Here is a 21,025-nt window from a genome sequence, read left to right on the forward strand (position 1 = left end):
TGTGAAATGGCAATTAATATGATAAATATTTACACCAAAGATAAATAAAGTTAGCTTTTTCCCTTATTTTCTAAAAACTTATAAATCATTCAATCTTAATGTGTGTTTTTTAATTATTATTATTAATTTCAACCAGGATTTCTATAGTAGAAACTATGGTCATTTCACGTTTTCGCAATAAAAAAAAATCTAGATTTTTTTTTTCTTTAATTGATGTTTTAAAAGATGAGATCACATTTTATTTTAAATCTGACATAATTCATTGTCAGTGTTGGTCAGGTCACATTACAGCAAGCTTTTAATATTTTTTTCCTATATTATTCCTATTTTTATGTATAAAATAGTTAAATCTGACTATATCTCAAATTTCAGAAAAATATTTTTTAGAAATAAAAAGTAATTAGCAATTTCATCTGGTCCTGTCATTGTCGAGGTTGGTCCTGCCAGTCAGCGATGGTCATGTCACGTTTAAACTTTCTATATTTTTTAGAACATTGATTTTTCAAAATATGACATATTATTTTATATTTCAAATCTGAGAGAATTCCTTTAAAAAATTAAAAAAGTTATTAGCTTTTTACTTTGGTCCTGTCATTGTCGATGTTGGTCATGTCATTATCAGAGTTGGTTATGTCACGTTTTCTGAAGTTTCTTACAATTTTTTTTAATTTTTTTTCTTAAATCTATTTATAAAATGATGAAATCTTATTATATATCAAATTTCAGAAAATATTTTGAGAAATAAAAGAGAAATTAGCAATTTCATCTGGTCCAGTCATTGTCGAGGTTGGTCCTGTCAAGCAGCGATGGTCATGTCACGTTTTCGAAAGTTTTTGAAAATAAATCTATATTTTTTATAACATTTTGGTTTCAAAATATGACATACCATTTTATATTTCAAATCTGAAATAATTCCTTTGAAAAACAAAAAAGTTATCAGCATTTTTATTTGGTCCTGTCATTCTCGGTGTTGGTCCTGTCATTATCAAAGTTGGTCATGTCACATTTTCTAAAGTTTCTTACAAAGCTTTTAAATTTTTTTCTTAAATCTATTTATCAAATGATGAAATCTTATTATATTTCAAATTTCAGATCAATCCTTTGAGAAATGAAAAAGTTATTAGCATTTTTCATTTGGTCCTGTCATTCGGTCCAGTCATTAGTGTAACCCTCATCTAGATCATTGAGAGGATTGACAGAAATGGCAGAAGCAACTGTGAAAGAAACATGTAATTTAGTCGCAATTTATCTAAATGTGTCTTATTTTTTCTTTGGCTATGTATGCTTATAATATGTTCTTCCTCTGTTATTTCAATTAAATTCAATATATGAGCTCTCCAAAGAGGAAATCACTAAAGTTACACAAATATTGTGACAGGGGAGATAATTCAAACTTTTTTTGCGTGAATTTTGACAATTTTGACTGATTAAGTGATTTAAGAAAAAATATTTTCAAACTTAACTGAAAGGTTTTTAAAAAGAGAAAGTTATGATATATTGTTATTTTCAAAGGGTTGATAAAACAATTGTTGAAGAAAAAGACAACATCACAACCAATTTTAAAAAGATGAAGAGACAATATACATTTAGATGAATCCGGGTCCGTCCGCCCTGATTCTGGTTCGCCCTAGTTTCTGTTCGCCCTAATACCTGTTTGCCCTGAGTCCGTTCGCCCTGATTTTAGTTTTAAGTATAGTGTTGCGTTGTGTGTATATAATCGAATGTGTTGAAGTCGGTCTACAATTTCGCCGAATATTTACGATCACGATGTATCATCATGTTAAATTGTCTAAAGCTAGCTGCTTAACATGCTATACTAGGTTATAAGTTTCAGTACATTTCATGACTATAAGTTTTTGAGGACTAAGTTTGTATCTGTATGTAATTACGTTACTAGGAAATATAAGTTTCTGTAAATTTCAGCACATGCACATTGTATTTTTAAATGTAAAACAGCTGAAGACTAAATTATTTGTATGTAATTGAATATGTTGAAGTTTACATTAACCGAATATTTATTTATTATGTGTTCTGTGGTACTGCTATTAGGAAATAAGTTTCTCGGAATTTCAGCACTACATTGTATTTCTACATTTGAAACAACTGAAGACTAAGTTGTTGTCTTGCTTCTACGAGAATAAGTTTCTGACTTATACCTGACATAAAACAACTAAAGACTAGCATGACTAAGTTATTTATATATTTAACTTTATTGATACATTTTAACAATTTCCTAAACAAATATTTAAAAGCACTAAATAGAATTACTATTACATGTATTAGTGAAACAAATACCAAAAACACAGTCACACTGCTGTACATTGATCACTTGTCATCAGTGTTTTTACCCATCCTTTTTTTATTTATTTTTTTATTTCAAACTGAATTTTACCCATCCAAGCTGACTATTTTATTTGAGAAAAATGTTATTCTCATTATTAATCCATCAAAGACAATTTATGTAACAATCAGTGATATCAATGGTTTCAAATGACACCTACTCAGCAATCAAATTCCATCAACAGTAATATTAAAAGTAATTATAAAATAAAGTGTAACAATGCAGCCAAGACTTTTATTTACTATTAATATAAATTTGGCAAATATTCTGTATTTAACTTTTAATAGATATACATAAATTTTAATAAATTTTAATATATATATATTTCGTTCATTGATGCAGAGACATATAATAATACATGTATTATATGTCTCTGATTGAAGTAACATATACATATCATAAATGAATATAGGGCGAACGAACCCAGGGCGAACGGACTATCAGGGCGAACAAACTCAGTGCGAACGAACCTAGGGCGAACATGTAATCAGGGCGAACGATCCCGATACCCATTTAGATATAGGAGAATGTGATGTGGTATGAGCACAGGGGTTTGTTACAATTGCCGGGTTTACTATCCATACGAACCCCTAAAAAAAGTGTTTTGGATATGTATGGATAGTAAACCTGGCAATTGTAACAAACCCCTGTGTTTTTTTAGGGGTTCATATGGATAGTAAACACGGCAATTGTAACAAACCCCTGTGGTATGATTTCCAATGAGGCAACTCTCCATCCAAATAGCAATTCATAAAAGTAAACCATTATAGGTCAAGGTACGGCCTTCAACAAAGATCCTTGGCTCTAATAATTAATCTATATAAAAAATTGAGAAACGAGAAACATGTATAAATTACATAAACAAAGGACAACTACTGTACATCAGATTATAACTATATATAATGAACGTCCAAATATTTATGACATCTTGAAAGGCCTTCCTACTATGTTATCACAGAAATTTGTTTAGAACATGTAGAATAGGTTTTAAGACGTCATAATTATTTGGATTAACTATGAACTATCAGTCCACCAAAATTTAAATCACAAAAATACTGAACTCTGAGGAAAATTCAAAAAGGAAAGTCCCTAATCAAATGGCAAAAATTAAATCTAAAGCTCAAACACATCAAACTAATGGATAACAACTGTCATATTTCTGACTTCATAGACATGGAACAGGCATTTTCTTATGTAGAAAAATGTGGATTGAACTAAACTTATTGCACTAACATGACCAAATACTGGGGCTTAAATTTTAATATCAAATGAAATGTGTATTGTTTACTTGATCAATTGTCAGGTTAATTTGTACATGTAGAAACATTTGAACCTCGTTTTTGAAAAAAAGCAGCAGTGAAAATAATCTTTGTGAAAACTTGTCTAGCATTTTATGTATTCTCTACTTTTCAGGTGCACATACAGATATTGTGATAGAAAATCACGAATTTAAAGTTCCCATGAAAGAACTGAGTCGAGCTGAACACATTCCTGACTGGGAAAAATCAATAGTAGGTATTTTTATCGATAATCAGAATTATTGAGATAATGCATTTATATACATGATATACAACATTAAAACAAATATATGCAACCTGTAGGTACTATTTTTGAAGACAAATTTTCGAGTTTAAAAAAAAAATTATTTAACCATATCAACTATTATGACCTTGTTTTAAAAATTCAAATCATGCAAATAGGGAACATACTTAAAACTAAATTATGGACAAATTTATTTCTTCATATTCCTTAATTCAGTTTGACAGCTTCAAAAATTGTTCGAGTTATATTTGTACTTTATAATCTATTGATTTGAACACATTCTGGACTGATGCTAGGAGTATGAACATTTAAAAAAGAAGTTTCAGTTATATTTTTATTGATATCTATGTGCATGTAATAAACAGACACAAAAAAAATCATTTGAATTCCAAGTTACCAATTTTATAATTGTCAAGAAAATACACATGTATCTATTGTTAACATTTACTGATTTTGCTCATTTTTGAAGGATGTTTGGTAACCTTTATAGTTGCTTACATTATTGGGCCTCTTGTTGATATTTGTCTCCTTGGCATTTGACAGTCATGCCACATCCCCTTATATTAATACCGATATTATATGTTATAACATCTTAAACAGAATAATAATTTCCCCTATTTATTATTTTTTTTGTGGCAGGCTTACAGAGATTTAACTGGTTTTATCTTAGCTGTAAATGAGTCAATAAAAGGAAAAAAGATTAGAGATGAATATATTATATCCGAAGTAAGTATACATGTACTTAAACTGTTTATCAAGTTATTATGGTGTCAAATGTTGCTGCGTTTTGGCCCTAGAAGGGACAGTTTTGTAATTTTCACCATGTGCATTGCTTCAAAGCCTTGTACGTTACATTTAAATGAAAGGTGAAATGTTCGAGAAGGGTAAAGTGCTTAGCAAGAATATTTAGACATTAGAAACAAAGATATTTCCTGATATACAGTATTGTTTTATTTATTCGCAGTACCTTTATTATTCAGCTTAATAGATCGGAAGGCATGAATACTTTCAATATCATTTAACCCATACCACATGTTAAAAAAATGCCAGTCTTTAACCAGAATTCTCATCATTCATTTTCATTGATTTATACTTTTTTTCCAGCTAAGAACTAAGGTGTTTATAAAAAATCCTTGAAAAATTCTTTATAATATTTAAGGAATGACTGTAATATTTTTTCTGCCAATGAAGAAATAACATCAAAAATGTTGTGCACACTCAATAAATATATAAAACAACACGTTTAATAATTTATTGCGTCCGAAGCGCTTTTCTGGATTTACCTTCATCAGGAACGCTCAAAGCCAAACATTTGAAATCCGAAGATGTATAAGTACCGAAAATCGTTGAAGAGCTATATGTTAAAAATACCTAAAATAAATAGCCAAATTCATCTAAAGCCAACTTTGCCTGAGGGAGTTGAAACCTTAGTTTCATAATAATTTCAAAATTTATAAACGGACAATTTAATAAAGTTTGTATAATCATGTCAGTACCGAAGCACTGACTACTGAGCTGATGATACCCTCGGGGACTGATAGTCCACCAGCAGAGGTATCGACCCAGTGATGTAAAAATATAAAACAACACGTTTAATAATTTATTGCGTCCGAAGCGCTTTTCTGGATTTACCTTCATCAGGAACGCTCAAAGCCAAACATTTGAAATCCGAAGATGTATAAGTACCGAAAATCGTTGAAGAGCTATATGTTAAAAATACCTAAAATAAATAGCCAAATTCATCTAAAGCCAACTTTGCCTGAGGGAGTTGAAACCTTAGTTTCATAATAATTTCAAAATTTATAAACGGACAATTTAATAAAGTTTGTATAATCATGTCAGTACCGAAGCACTGACTAACCTGTGTAACCTGTGAATAACCTGTGTAGTACATGTACATCTTTGACTAAACTCTTGACATCAGCTTTAGATTCTAGTTTCATTGACATGTTTAACAAGCTTATATTAGAAATTGTCTGTATGATTTATTTATGAAAATATTTATATACCTTTTTCAGACAGTCCAAAAGTTATCAGATTTAATAGATAAGCTTATAGGCTGGGTTGATGAAATACCACCAACAGACCAACCACAGAGATTTGGTAACACAGCTTTTAGAGATTTCTACAAAAAACTAAAAGATGTGAGTACACTAGAAAATAAAAGTGCAGGGGGGGAGTAGGGTGTTCGTAACTTTTTGTTCACAATTTTAAACAGAGTCAGATATTACAGATATGCCATCAAAATCCTGTATTGGTAGTGTAATTTTTCTTCTCATTCCCTTCATCACACATCTGTGAACTTTTATTTATTGTTAAAAAAGCAGTAATTTGCATAATATGTAAATATGAGATATGATTTTTTTTATGTTCACTTAGGAAAAAAAAATCCAAAGCATATTATTTCTTTTGCTTATTCATTTTTACCTCACCTAGCCCAAAGGGCCAAGGGAGCTTTTCATCACTTGGCATCTGTCGTCATCGTCCATTGTCAGCGTTAACTTTTTACATTTTGAACTTCTTCTAGGGAACCACTTAATGGAATGAAACCAAACATGGCATGAATGGTCCTTTTGAGTGTTGTTACTTTGTAGCCTATCCATCATCCAAGATGGCCGCAAGTGGGGGACTTGGTTTAACAAAGGACCCTATGGGAAATGCATACAAATGACTTCTTTTAGAGAACCACTGAATGGAATGCAATCAAACATGGCATGAATGTTCCTTATAAGGTGTTTACCAAGTGTTGTTACTTTGTAGCTGATCCATTATCCAAGATGGTCACCATCGGGGGACTCAGTTTAACATAGGACCCTATGGGAAATACATACAAATGACTCCTTTTAGAGAACCACTAAATGGAATGAAACCAAACATGGCATGAATGTTCCTTATGAGGTGCTGACAAAGTGTTGTTACATAGCATAAATGTTCCTTTCCAAATGAGGTGCTGTCCAAGTGTTGTTACTTTGTAGCCAAATTTTATCTTTTTTTATATGATTTCAAAAACCCAGGTGGAGTCAGGTGAGCGATACAGGCTCTTGAGAACCTCTAGTTTGTTATTTACTATACTATATATAAAAATATTAATTTTCGCGAACCATTTAGGTCACGGAAATTCCAAAATATGGCATCAGTAAGGAGATCTAGAGTTGTATAGATAGTGTGAATACACAGAACCCCCATCCAATTCATCTTTAGCTAAAAGTATTTTTCTTACCAAAATAAATCAGAAAACATTTTGTAATCAAATTAACACATAGAAGTATTTATCTAACTAAGAAAACTATTTTCAATCAGTAACTCTAGTAATTTTATCCATTCTTTGCAATTAGAGTCATTGTATGTGTTTTGTTCAACATGTTCTAGTTACTGTCTGTTGTCTTACATTAAAACTTTCTATGATGACAATACACCTTAACCAGATTTTGATATAGTAGTACATTTCAAAGAAACAATCATTGATTTGAAATTGATTGGTCATGAATTATATTACAGAATGCAGAAGATGAGATTAAAGCCTGCTTAGATGAGAAATATCACAAAGCTGTACCAGAAGTTGCTGTGTACTTGATAGAAGGTGTTGGTAATAGTACAAGAATTGACTATGGAACAGGTCAGCTGTATGAAAAAAATAATCAAATAATGTTTATTCATATACTTTCAGACTAATAGACATGAATAAAACTAATATCTTAAAATTAAATTGAGAATGGAAATGGGAAATGTGCCAAAGAGACAACAACCCAACTTAAGAACAGAAAACAGCTGGAGGCCACCAATTGGTCTTCAAATCCCGCACCTGGCGGCAGGTTTCGTCTGGCCCCTTAGAAATAATGTGAACTGGTGCAGTGAATATTGACGTTATACTAAACTGCAAAACATATAAATGAACTAAAATTCAAAATTATACAAGACTAACAAAGGCCAAAAGCTAATTTGGGACAGGTGCATAAATGTGGCAGGGTTAACCATGTTAGTGGACCTCAACCCTTCCCCTATTCCTCTGGCCTCTAGTCAATGTAGAAAAAACAAACACACAGCAATACACACAGTAAAACTTAGTTTAAGAGAAATCTGAGTCTGATGTCAACTAGGTAACCAAAGAAACTAAGCAAAATGACAATGTTACATAAATTAACAAAGAACTACTTGAAGTTGTAAGCTTTATAACAGATTTTTTTATCTGTCAAATTAGAATAATATTCACAGGCAAGAAGATATAATAGATTTTTAATTTGAAATGGTAATGCAACATTTTAACTTTTGGATTATAGCTCTTCATCTTTTATATAAGCTTTGGATTTTACATATTTTGGCCACGAGCATCACTGAAGAGACATGTATTGTCGAAATGCACATCTGGTGCAGAATAATTGACACCGTTAATGTTATTAAATTGATATTATATATTATGTTCCCTGTTAGAAAGAGATTTAGATATATTTAAGGAATGACTGTAATATTTTTTCTGTCTATGAAGAAATAACATAAAAAATGTGGTGCACACTGTTAAATAACCCGCTACGCGCGTTATTCAGTGTGCACCAAATTTTTTATGTTATTTCTTCATAGACAGAAAAAATATTACAGTCATTTCTTATAATTTAATTCTAAATTCCATTTTAAACTGTAAAAAACCTTGAAAAAACGTTGATGATGTCACGGTCACATGACTAAATTATGTCTATGGTCTGATAACAAAATAACGTCAGCCAATCAGAAGACGTGTTACATCCAAAATTAAATTATAAAGTTATGTCTTATATTTTAGGCCATGAATTATCCTTTGTTGCATTCCTCTGCTGTCTATTCAAGATAGGGGCTTTATCAGAAAAAGATGCCGTTGCAGTTGCATTAAATATATTTGAAAAGTAAGTTCTCCAGAATATAAAGTTAAAGCATTACATTTCTGGAAATGTCAGAAGTGTGTAGCACAGATAAGCTAGGCTACATTTGTTTCAAATGGAATAATATTTTTTTTCATCATTGACTTTCATTTGTTTGGTGTCATGATACTGTAAATTTAGAAATTATTGCGATGTTTTTGTTATTGTGAAAAAAATGCAACAACGTAATAATCCCAATAATTTCAACTCACATTTTGAAATTTTTTATATGAATTAAACAAAACTTGTATCAATATAGCAAAAATTAAAATAGCAGTTTAGTCTAAAATGACAAAATTGCAATAACAATTGCATGAAATAATTTCTGAATTTACAGTATATGGTTTTTAGAGCATTAAAAGTCTACCTGTCTATGTGAGCTGTTGCGATCATCTGTTCTAATGAAAAAACCAAGTTGAATTAAATCAGAATTAGATGCTGATCATAGCTCTCAGTTCCTTATGATATTTTTTGACAATTTGTGGACATTAGAGCTACGGTTCCACAGCTAAATCTGAATGAAGCTAAAGATTCTAAGGAACATATTCAAATCATTGAAATGGTTTTCAGAAAGAAGCTTTTTACCTGTATTTCCCACACAGAGTTCTATTGAATTCCTGGAAATGTCTGAAGTGTGTAGCATAGATTAGCTAGGATATTTTGTTTTGAATAAAATGCTTTTATGTTTTTCGTCATAGACTTCATTTATTTGGTGAAAGGATACATAATTTTTTATACGATTACTAGTCAAACAGTCAACAAGAGCATTTTCCGCCATCTGGTTCTGTTGAAAAATCTTGATTTGATCTGAATTAGCTGCTGATTTTATTTTTTAAGGTCCTTGTGATATTTTTGACTAATTGCAGACCTGAGAGTTATGGTTCCACAGCTAAATCTGAATCTGAAAGAAACTAGTAGATTCTAAGGAACATGGAATAGAAATGAATTCACTGTTATCGTTATAGTTGCACATGCATATATTATATGAATAAATTTAGGATAAACAATGTCTTTTGATATTGAACAGAATAATTGCTATTGCAGATATTTAAAGCTGGTAAGAAAACTTCAAGTAACATACAGAATGGAACCAGCTGGTAGTCAAGGAGTATGGAGTTTAGATGATTTTCAGTTTATAGCATTTATATGGGGAAGTGCACAACTTATAGGTAATAGTCAGCAAGTGTTTTCTTCATTTGATAGAAATGGCAAAATATTTTTAAACTAATCATGTACATTACAGTTCTTCTATTAAAGCATGCAAAACAAACAATTGATTAACTTGCTTGCTATATTTGTTTGAATGTTTGTAAACAACAGGTATGTAGTCTATTTCAGTCTGTTTACTATCTACTGGAATATGATTGGACAATAAACATCAAATTCATTTCATGTCAATTTTTATTGTCCAATCAAATCCCAGTATATATAAAAACAGACAGAAAATCCACCTACCTATTGTTTACAAACAACCAAGCAAACATAGCACATGTAGCAAGCAAGTTGATCAATGTTTTGATTTGCATGCTTTTATAGAAGAACTGTAATAAAATATAAAAAACATGTCTTTTGGTTTGATTTATTGTATATTCTCTAGTTAAAAGCTTTGTCCCAGTATAAATGATTATTTTGCATTTTAGGATAAGTATTTTCCACAGTACAAGTAGTTAATGAAACCAGAAATTTATCACTTTTTTTTTAATTGTACTTACTAGTAATACACTATCTTCTTTTTCTCAGGTCATAAAAGAATTTTACCAAAATCATTCGTCAAACCAGAAATAGCTGAAGGATTTTCAAAAGATTATATGTTTTTAGGCTGTATACAATATATTAATCAGGTAAGAGATTCTTTTTTGAGATAAATATGTTTGATCAATTTTTTTTCATGAGAACACATTATTTTGAATTGAAAAAAATATCTTTTTCATGAATACTCCATTTCCTGGTTCAAGTCCATTTTTTAATGCTTTTATAAAAAATCATTGTAAACTTTCCACATTGAATCTGATTTATCATTTGTGCCAACTAGTGAGTTGGTCTACACATGAAATGAAAATAAGGACCATAATAGCTGTACTTGTTCAAGTAAAAGTATTTGAGCTAAAACCAAAAGACAACACTGTAACATATAAAAAATATTCAAGTAAACCTAAATCATATAGTCAACAAGATAACATAAATTCCACACCTTCAACATCTAGAAATCAAAGTCCACAAGATTTAGAAAGAACTCTTTAATTAACATTGGAAATTAGAGGGGATGAAAGACTTGTGGGATATTTTAGGTTAAAGAAAAATGGGGATGTTGGATATAGGGTTTGAAATTTTGGAGAAAAATGGGGGAAAAAATATTTTAAACAAGAATGTTCCCATAGTACACGGATGCCCCCACTCACACTATCATTTTCCATGTTCAGTGGACCGTGAAATTGGGGTCAAAACTTTAATTTGGAATTCAAATTAGAAAGATCATATCATGGGGAACATGTGTACTAAGTTTCAAGTTGATTGGACTTCAACTTCATCAAAAACTACCTTGACCAAAAAGTTTAACCTGAAGCAGGACGAACGGACCGATGAACGAACAAACGGAGGCACAGTCCAGAAAACATAATGCCCTTCTACTATCGTAGGTGGGGCATAAAAACAGGATTTAGGATATAAGCTCTACTTTGATAAAGTTCACAGTGCTTAACTACAGATCACGTCAAAGCCTTGTTTGTTTTTATTATTATCTAGTTTATATAAACAACAGGAAATGATTAAATTGTATATCATTTTACAGGTAAAAACTGGTCCATTTGCTGAGCATTCCAATCAGTTGTGGAATATAAGTGCAGTTCCTCACTGGGAAAAAGTTAATTCAGGTTTAATTAAAATGTATAAAGCTGAGGTATGTTATGGGTTAAATATCAAAATAGATTCAAAGTTTTGTCTCTCCTAGTCCTAGGTGTAATTTAGATAGTATGGCAACCCTTAGACATATGCATGCAAACTATGCAAAAGTTTCAGTCAGAGGTACACCTTAAACAAACCAATAGGTCATCACAAAACTGAAAAATTATTAAAGCTGCTGTGGCTAGATAAAAAATTTCAAAGTCTGTGACTGTCATAGGTGAGACAAAAATCTACTGACTGCAGAATCCAGATGCAAGAATCACAAGACACTAACTTAATGACAGGCTGCACAAAAATATTTTATATAGTTTCGAATGAGTAAAATACTTTATGAAACATTTTGTTTCAATTCATAGGTGCATACAAAACATTTATATACATGTACATGTATATGCATAGTACTTTAATGGATGAGTTAAACCATGGAAGTATTATATTGACAGGAACTCCCAACAAAAAATTAGCACATTTCCCATCCCACTGATTTCTTGGCAAATAAAAGGTTCCGACTCAGTTTGTCAAGTACATGATAACTCCTTTGTGGGGTATCTGTGATGCCGCCTTCATCTTTTCTGTTAACTGAAGCTGGTCTTTTCACATGATTTGGTATTGAGTGCCTTTTCTACCTACCAAGAAAAATAAACACAAAAACTCCTGTGGTTATTTGTGAATTGCCAAAGTAATAACAACACCTGTTTTCATTTAATAAATGAAGACAAAAGCTGAAAAGATCAAAGAAATTAGTCCATAATAGGCAAGCTTATTTTTAATGTTGTTTAATATGTTTTAATTATTGGAACTTGGAAATCGGGAAATATCCAGTATTAAAAACTACATGTACAAGTTGGTGTTTGGGTCAGCAATGTGATGCACATGTAGTGTGCCGGATGCTGCCAGATAGCTTAAATTCAAGTTTTAAGATTGTTTATTTTTATCGACTGTTACAAGAAAATCTATTGTTTTCTCTATCCATCTCAATTTGAAAAATGTTTTAAACGTATTTAACAAATATGGTTCAAAGACTAAAAGAGGTTTATAATTACACACATGTGATGACCTCTACATAGCAATACCAGGTTACGAGACAAATGAATTGTTTTATCTTTTTTAATAAGTGCAAAGTTGTAAACAAACCTTAAAATTCAACCTAGTCTGAGATTAATTTTTACGAATGGCATTTATTAATTTATGGAAACAAAATTTGAATTTATTTATGTTTGGAAATGCTTAACAGTTCTGAAACATCTTACACCGTATATTAAGGAAGTTGTGTTTTGGTTTCTTGTTGAATTGCATGAAATATTTGCCATAGGACTTTACGTAAACAATTAATCAAATGAAAATGTTATGATATTTTTTCCGATTAAAGCCCTTTAACATTTCCTGCCCCCGTCGCTACAGGGAACCACCTTTGAATTTATTTTTTCTGAAACACTTCAGAATTAAAATATTATAAGTTAGTAGTGTAACGCGATAATAATTGCTGATAAAATACTTTTCCGTTTACTTCTATGAGAATTTTATGATTTTCAAGCTAAGCATTTTATGCGTGTTTAGCCAATGATCCAGTCATGAATTAAACATCTTACTATTTAAATTGATTGAAGTTAAATTGAAGTTTGTATGGCTTGTAAGTATTTTTCTCTTCAGTTTTTTGTTTGTTTGGGTTGGGTTTTTTTGGTGAAAATAGTCGCGGAGAATTTGTTTCTTTGTATTTGTTTTTACTCAGCAAAACCAGAAAAACTGACATATTTGTCAACTGACATGTTCGGTTAGTGTTGTTTCCTTGACAATTAAGTACACATCCTGCTATTTTGGTATATTCCGTAATTACGATCAATCACAAGGCTCCAAAAAATTGATCGGAACCCATATATCCAGATGTCATGTCAAGTTAATTAATACATGCTTAATGATTTTGCGGCATCGCACTATAAACTTGTGAAGTCCGCTTGTTGGAGTTCCTGTCAATATAATACTTCCATGGTTAAACAAAACAACCATTTGCATGGCTTGATTTAAATTCATTTCATTTAAAAAAAAAAATCTATTTCTTCTTTTTTTAGGTTTTAGCCAAGTGGCCTGTCATCCAGCACTTTCTATTTGGTAGTCTTTTACCATACAGTCCAGCAGAAGGATGAAATCTGGCAATAAGTTCATCACAATAAATACCTAGCTTTGCATCAGACATTCTCAAGCCAGCAATATCTGAAATAATTCTTAAAACATCTAGTAGCACGAGGCTCAATCAATGTCAAGTGCTTTATCTATTTGTCAGACTCCATTTTATATGTACTGCACAACACTATAAAACCATTTTTTGTAACTGCTTTTGCATTGATATATATGAATAGTGTCAAAAAAAATAAAAATTGTTTAATTTTGATTTTTACTTTCTTTTTATATATCATTCTTTGTGTATTTCTATTAAAGGGCCAGTTGATTGCTTTTGAAAAGAGCAGTTTGTTATGGTGTCAAGACATTTTGGAAAGTTTAAATCCATCATTCACAATTTATAGATATATCAGAACTATTTCAGTGCATTTATCCAATAATTTTAACCACACAATAATTTCTGAATTAACGGTATCTGTTTTTCAAAATCCAGTAACCATCCTTATGAAATGGACAAGTCTTGAGCCAAAATCTCTTTGTTGTACATTAGTATTATTCTAACTTATAGTTTATAATCATTATTGTCTTTTTATACCCCCACTTGAAAAAGTCCAACTTTATAAATGAGGGGGTATACTGTTTTACCTGTGTCTGTCCATCCGTCAATCCATCTGTCCATCTGTTCCATGAATATTTTTTGTCACATTTTTCTCGGGAACTACATAACAAAGATTTCTGAAATTTGGTTTCAGGGTTTATATAACATTATAAGTCAGCTATACCGTGTGATGCCTTTTCAGATTCATCACTCAACAACTTTCTGTTTACTTAACACTTACATCATTTTACATATGACATCCAAGTTGAAAATTTTGTCACATTTTTCTCAGTATCTACATTACAAGGATTTCTGAAATTTAGGTTCAGGATTTATACAAAACCTCTGGTACCAAGTTAGAAATATGTCAGTTTTTATCAAATAGTTGGTTTCCATGTATGTTGGTGTTTGCTTTTGTTGCACTTCAGTGTTCCTGTTGTTCCTTTGTTTTCCTCTGATAGTTGTTCATGTGTATCCCTTGGTTTTAGTTTGTAAACCAGATTTGTTTTCTCTCAATTGATTTATGATTTTTGAACACCGGTGTACTACTGTTGCCTTTATTTTTATTATTCTGGATAACTGTGTGATGCGTTTTCAGATTCATCACTCAACAACTTCCTGTTTACTGAAAACACTTACATAATGTTACACATGACATCCAAGTTGAATAGTTTCGTCATGTTTTTCTCAGGAACTACAATACTTGGATTTCTGAAATTTGGTTTCAGGTTTTATATAAGTCAGCAATACGGTGTGATGGTTTTTCAGATTCGTCACTCAACAACTTCCTGTTTACCGAACACTTACGGTACACTTTTGTCAGGGGTATCATCAGTGAGCAGTAGCTCACATTTTCACTTGTTAAGGCCGCCTAGTATATTAGGCATACTGCAAAGCAATTCAAACTAGAAATTTAATTGCTTGATTTATGTAGAGAACAATAACAACCAGGAATTAATAAAAATAAATTTAAATTCTGGAAAATTGATAAGAAATGTAAGATGAAAACTAACCATACTAGCAAGGGTAAGCCATACACCCATGGATAAGGTTAATTTTACACTCAGTAATTTTCAGGGTGAATTTAACCCCCAAAGTCATGCATGCATACATAGCTAACCCTCTTAAATTGGGTAATTTTTTGTCATAGATTTCTTATCAATTTTCCAGTATTCAAAATTATTCCAGATTCAAATAATTACAAATAAGTCAACAAGACCAAAATTGTAAATTAACCCATGAAGAGTTATTGCCCTTTAACATGTTTAAAGTATTTTTTTGTGCAATTTTTGTAAATTTTTACAAAAATCTATTCCTCTGAAACTACTTGGCCTAGTTCATGATAGGTAGATATAATTGTAAACAGCAAGAATGTTCAGTAAAGTTAGATCTACAGACAAGTCACCATTAACAAAGAGAATTTTGCCATGAATTCTATTCTTTTCTATATTAAATGTGTGTCCTTTGTTTAATATGCACATAGACCAAGGTAAGTGACACAGGCTCTTTATAGCCTCTTATTAAATTTTCCTCAGGGTTTTGTCATTTTTACTATTTTACTTTTTCCACCAAGTTTTTGTGGCTCACTTTGAAGGTTAAAATAGATTAATGTGGTTTAATACAAATATGAGATGTGGTATGATTGCCAATGAAAAAACTTTCCTCCAAAGTTCAAATGAAGTGGATTTAAGCAAAAAAACAACCTTTAGCAATGAGAAAACCTCTACAGGTGTAACACCACCATTGATTTCCCCTATTAGTCTTTGTTGAATTTGCACTTTTGCAAAAAATGTGCAGAATTTAAAGAAATACTTGACATGAGTAAAGTTTTATCCTGTCCAGTACTATGGAAAAATTTTTACATAACATTTCATTGCATATAAGAAAATAACCATCACTGGAAGTTAACCAATCAAATTTCTCCCCTTATTTAATCTGTGTACAAGGTTTAGTAACCATGTAACTTCAAGTTTATAAAATATTCTATAGAAATCCCAAATAAAAAAAATAATGGTGCTTTGAAATACCCAAGACATATGTTTATGATACAGAAATTTTTTACTGCAATAAAATGTAGGGTTAATTACATACAACTGTCAAATTCAAGGGAATCTTTTTTTTTCAACCTATTTTTGTATACAACCGGATGTGATTTTGTGGTATTACACCTACAGTAGTGACAAGTGTAAAAAATTATGAAATGATTCAATTGAGAAAACTAATGGATCTAATTTATAACAAAAGAAGAATTCCTTTTTTCTTAAATCTGATGAAAACTTGAGTTCTTACACTGTTCATTATGCTGTGAAATTTGAAGATGTTTTTCAAATTAGGGTATGGATTTACATTTTCACTGTTTACAGAACATTGATATGTGACTGTGTAAGCATTGGCATGGTGTCATATGAACATATATTAGATTTTCTACCTAATGCAGCCTGCAGGGGTTAAATAAAAAGTTGTATTCAACATCTACCGGGTATCTATTAATTTATTGGGTGAAACAAGACAAATTTATGGTTTCTTTACTTTGCATAGAAAATTCTGTATAGATATATTTAAACCGTTGTCATATATTGTTCATTCCGGAACTTGGAAAACAACTACATTGTGTACCAATTTTCAATTTGTATTTTGAGACATACAAGTTTGCTCACTGTATTTTGTCCAAATCCTTTTCCTTGGATTGGAGTTGATTGCATATCTTTGAAAGTCTGTGGTCTTTATAAACACCTTTTTATATGACCGCAAAAGTTAAACAAATTTTGGTCGTATATTGGTATCATGTCGTCATCGTCAGCGTTGTCCTTAGACAGATGGTTTCCAGATAATAACTTTAGTATAAGTAAATAAAAATCAATAAAATTTTAACAAAATGTTTATGACCACAAAAGGAAGGTTAGGATTGATTTTGGGGGTTATGGTCCCAAAGGTTTAGGAATTAGGAACCCAAAGGGGCCCAAAACAAGCATTTATGTAGTTTCAGGACAATTAGTTGTGTATAACTAAATTCAAAATTCAATTTTTTATTATCTATTAAAACTGAGAATAGAAATGGGAAATGTGTCAAAGATCATTTGCATTTTTGCGCCAGTCCTGAACCTCTGTCCTTTGTTAGACTTGTATAATTTTAGTTTCTTTTGTGTATTTCATAGTTTAGTATGATGTCCTTTATCACTGAACTAGTACACATTTTTGTTTAGGGACCAGCTGAATCACACCTCCCGGTGCAGGATTATCTTGCTGTGCTGAGGACCCAATGGTGGTTTTCAACTGTTTTCTGCTATTTAGTTGGATTAATCTCTCTTTGACACATTTCCCATTTCTATTCTCAGTTTTAATAGATAATAAAAAATTGAATTTTGAATTTCATGCAGCATTTCCTTTAACATGTGTAATGGCAATAATTAATCCCACATTTTCGTCGTTGGGCAACAATCACAATAATAAATGAGCACCAAAATTTCTGAATTTACAGAATTTACTTCCTCATACTATTATGGTGTTGACTGTAAATCAGGACACTCAAATTCACATAATTCTATATTTATTAACAAGAACAGAAAGTACCTACAATATGTATAGAACAATTCCCGAGAAACATATATTGCCTCGTGATAACATGATAAAATCTTCTAAGTATTGCAAGCATAGAGTTAAAAAAGATTTAACAAAAAATGAGAAAAATACACCAAATGTGTATGGAAATAATCTATTATGGCCTTACTGCTTTTATTTTCAAAATTCAAACCTATAAAGTCCTATCTATATAATTTTTTTTTGTATTATATTAGCATTTAGATTATTATCTTCTATAGAGTAAAATATTTTTTTTTCTTATTGATATTCTTCAAAGAAAAAAAGTCAGTGCATAATACAAAAATAATCATCTTCAACTAAACTTATGAACATCATTCTTTGTCTGGATATAATCTTTTTCTCTGGGGCCTTGGGTGCCATTTAAAAAAGCACTATGAAGACATGAACACACAGGAAATAAATGCAAGTGTATAGAATTTAACTGTATGAATGTAAAACAGAACCATTATATAAACAATTTTTGTGCATGCTAAATGAATTCTGAACACATTATCTGTTTTTCAGTTTTACCCTTCTCTATTAGTTATAGAAAAAAAAGACATAATAACCAACATTCTAATATGGTTACAATGAAATACTTATGCAGAATCTACAATCTTGTATCATTCAGTAAATGTACTCTTAATTAGTACTATTTACAATATTTATATATGCGGTATGCAAAATATTTGACATGATTACCGTAATATTACTTTATTTAAAGAAATCCAAACATATTTTCTGATCACATCACTTATATGGAGATGTTCTTACAATTTCATTAGTTAGGTAAACATATTTTGGTAAATTGATCTACATTTGCTAAAACAAATAACTTCTGGATTTACTTTTCATAATTTAACTCATCATCGTCATCATTTTCTTTACAAAGAAGAAAGGTAAATAGTGGTACTTATTGAAGGCAACCCTTTATTTAATCTAAAAATTATAAGACAAACATTTTGTTTATCTATTCAATAAATTTTCAGTGTAAATAATAATGCTTAGGAGCAAACCGTGTGTACAGTACAATTCCAATAACAATTGGCATGTGTATAAAAAGAATAATCAATAGTCCATTTGCCAATTACCGATTTGACTCTGTTGTTACACAATTCTTAAACAAATTACTTCCCTTTGTCAATCGTAGACTGGTTCCATGACGGACAAAATTGGCTTTTGCCAATGCAAAGCATAATGAATTAAAAGTGATGTACCGGCGGTTTAACTAATTTTTCATGAAAAATAATTTCTGATGTCAAACGTATTTAGTTAAACAACAAATTAATGTAATTAAAAGATTTGAAAACCTTATAGATTTCTCACATTAGGCACAGGTAGATTTGCTCTTTCTGCTAGCTCTCCGTTGTAGATAAAAATTAATGTCCCTCATAAGGGAGACAACTAAAGAAGGGATCTCTAATTACAGGGTCAATTACGGGAATTGGCAAATAGCCTTTTGAGCTGTTCTATTAATAAAAGCTGCATGATAATTTTATTTTCCATCCATAAGTACAGGATAAGCTTAAATCTACTATTGTGATAACTAATTGCCTATTTAAAATCCTGTCCAGTTTTCTTACGCAGGAACTTCATTTCTCATAAATTAGGAAAAATTGATCCAATCTTTAAAAAGTTAGGCTACATCTACTTGCAAGTTTCTGGTAAAATTTAACCTCAAAGATTTTGACTACCATAATTTAGTAAACGACCAGCACAATTCGGTGTTTTACCATTGAAATAACCGTGATTTTCTTCAAGGATCCCCATGAAAAAAGACTTCAAGAAATTTGTTTTAATTTTACCTCACTTGCTTTGGTAAAGAAGGAAGAGAAATATTTATGAATGTATCATTTTCTTTGTGGGGGCTCATTCATGTAAAATTATAAATAGTGTAGTAGAAATTTAACATAATAAAAATTAAAAAGTTTCCCCTGATTCTTATAAAACAGATGAAACCTGATAACCATGACTCATAATTGACCCATGATATGATCTTTGTTTTTTTTATATAGTTTAAAAATAACCAAGCAAATAAATGATTGCTGTTCCCTCAGCTGACAGTATCACAATACTAGAGTAAGAAAATAAATCATTACACAATAACATAACATTTCAATACACAGTACCAACTTACTGAATAATTGCTTTTCTAACTAAATGCCCTGTCAGTACATAATGGTTATCTCATGGGGTAAGCCAAAGTGGCAGATCCAGCCATTTTCAAAAGGGAGTTCCCAATCATATGTCCCCAATCAAATGCATTGATCGTCAAAAAAGTGGGGGTTCCAACCCTGAAACCCTCCCCCTTGATCTGCTACTGAGCCATAACAGTTATTTGGAAAGGTTGGAACCATTGTTTAATGAACAATCCTTAGATGATAAAAATAGTATACCTATGTTTCAACTTATTAATGCCATGAAACACTCTTTAGGTTAATTTTGGGGGATAAAGATTAGGTTAAAATTTGCAATATTTATAGGTCCTATGTCCTACAAAGAGTTTTGATAACTTTTTTTCTAGAGCCTTATTTTAAAATAATCTTTATCATGTTTATTTGTTAATTTCTTCTGTTTCAAAAAAATAAATACATAACAGGGAAGATTGTCATGACTTTTTGATTAATATTTAGTCATTTTATCCTTTCTAAAGATCTGCAGTAATTTCAACTGCCTGTAAAAGTACAATATCAAGGTTTTCATCCACAAATTATTTGATTACAAATACAGTAAAATAAGAAACATCATTTTAAACATTTTAAAATTTTGGATTTCTTTTTTCAAACAATTTTTAAAATTTGATTATTTTCAACCCTTTTTTACATAAAGCTGGCAACCAAAAAAGAATATAATACTTTTAAAATAAACATGTTTTACATAAAAATATGATAAGACTAGGATAAAAGATGACAGACATGTATCATAAATGAGCAGCAACATTTTGTGCTGACTACTTTTGGCTTAATAGTAAATAAAAATAAATTTGGATACCAAAAGATACCAATAAATATTTGAATACCAAAAGATACCAAAAATGACCAAAAATATTTTAATACCAAA

The 21,025-nt window shown here is 30.6% G+C and overlaps 1 protein-coding gene across 1 annotated transcript; it reads left to right on the forward strand.

Annotated features, from left to right (window-relative positions):
- Nucleotides 1–1,177: 1,177 nt before the first annotated feature.
- On the forward strand, nt 1,178–14,059 carry LOC143062685 (serine/threonine-protein phosphatase 2A activator-like). The gene is made up of 10 exons (XM_076234427.1): nt 1,178–1,229; nt 3,755–3,852; nt 4,523–4,609; nt 5,902–6,027; nt 7,382–7,499; nt 8,658–8,757; nt 9,817–9,941; nt 10,513–10,613; nt 11,561–11,668; nt 13,740–14,059. The coding sequence occupies exons 1-10, from the start codon at nt 1,202–1,204 to the stop codon at nt 13,812–13,814; spliced, it is 966 nt and encodes a 321-aa protein (XP_076090542.1). The 5' UTR covers nt 1,178–1,201; the 3' UTR covers nt 13,815–14,059.
- Nucleotides 14,060–21,025: the final 6,966 nt, after the last annotated feature.

This window comes from Mytilus galloprovincialis, chromosome 2, assembly GCF_965363235.1.
Source record: "Mytilus galloprovincialis chromosome 2, xbMytGall1.hap1.1, whole genome shotgun sequence".
Lineage (NCBI taxonomy): Eukaryota > Metazoa > Mollusca > Bivalvia > Mytilida > Mytilidae > Mytilus > Mytilus galloprovincialis.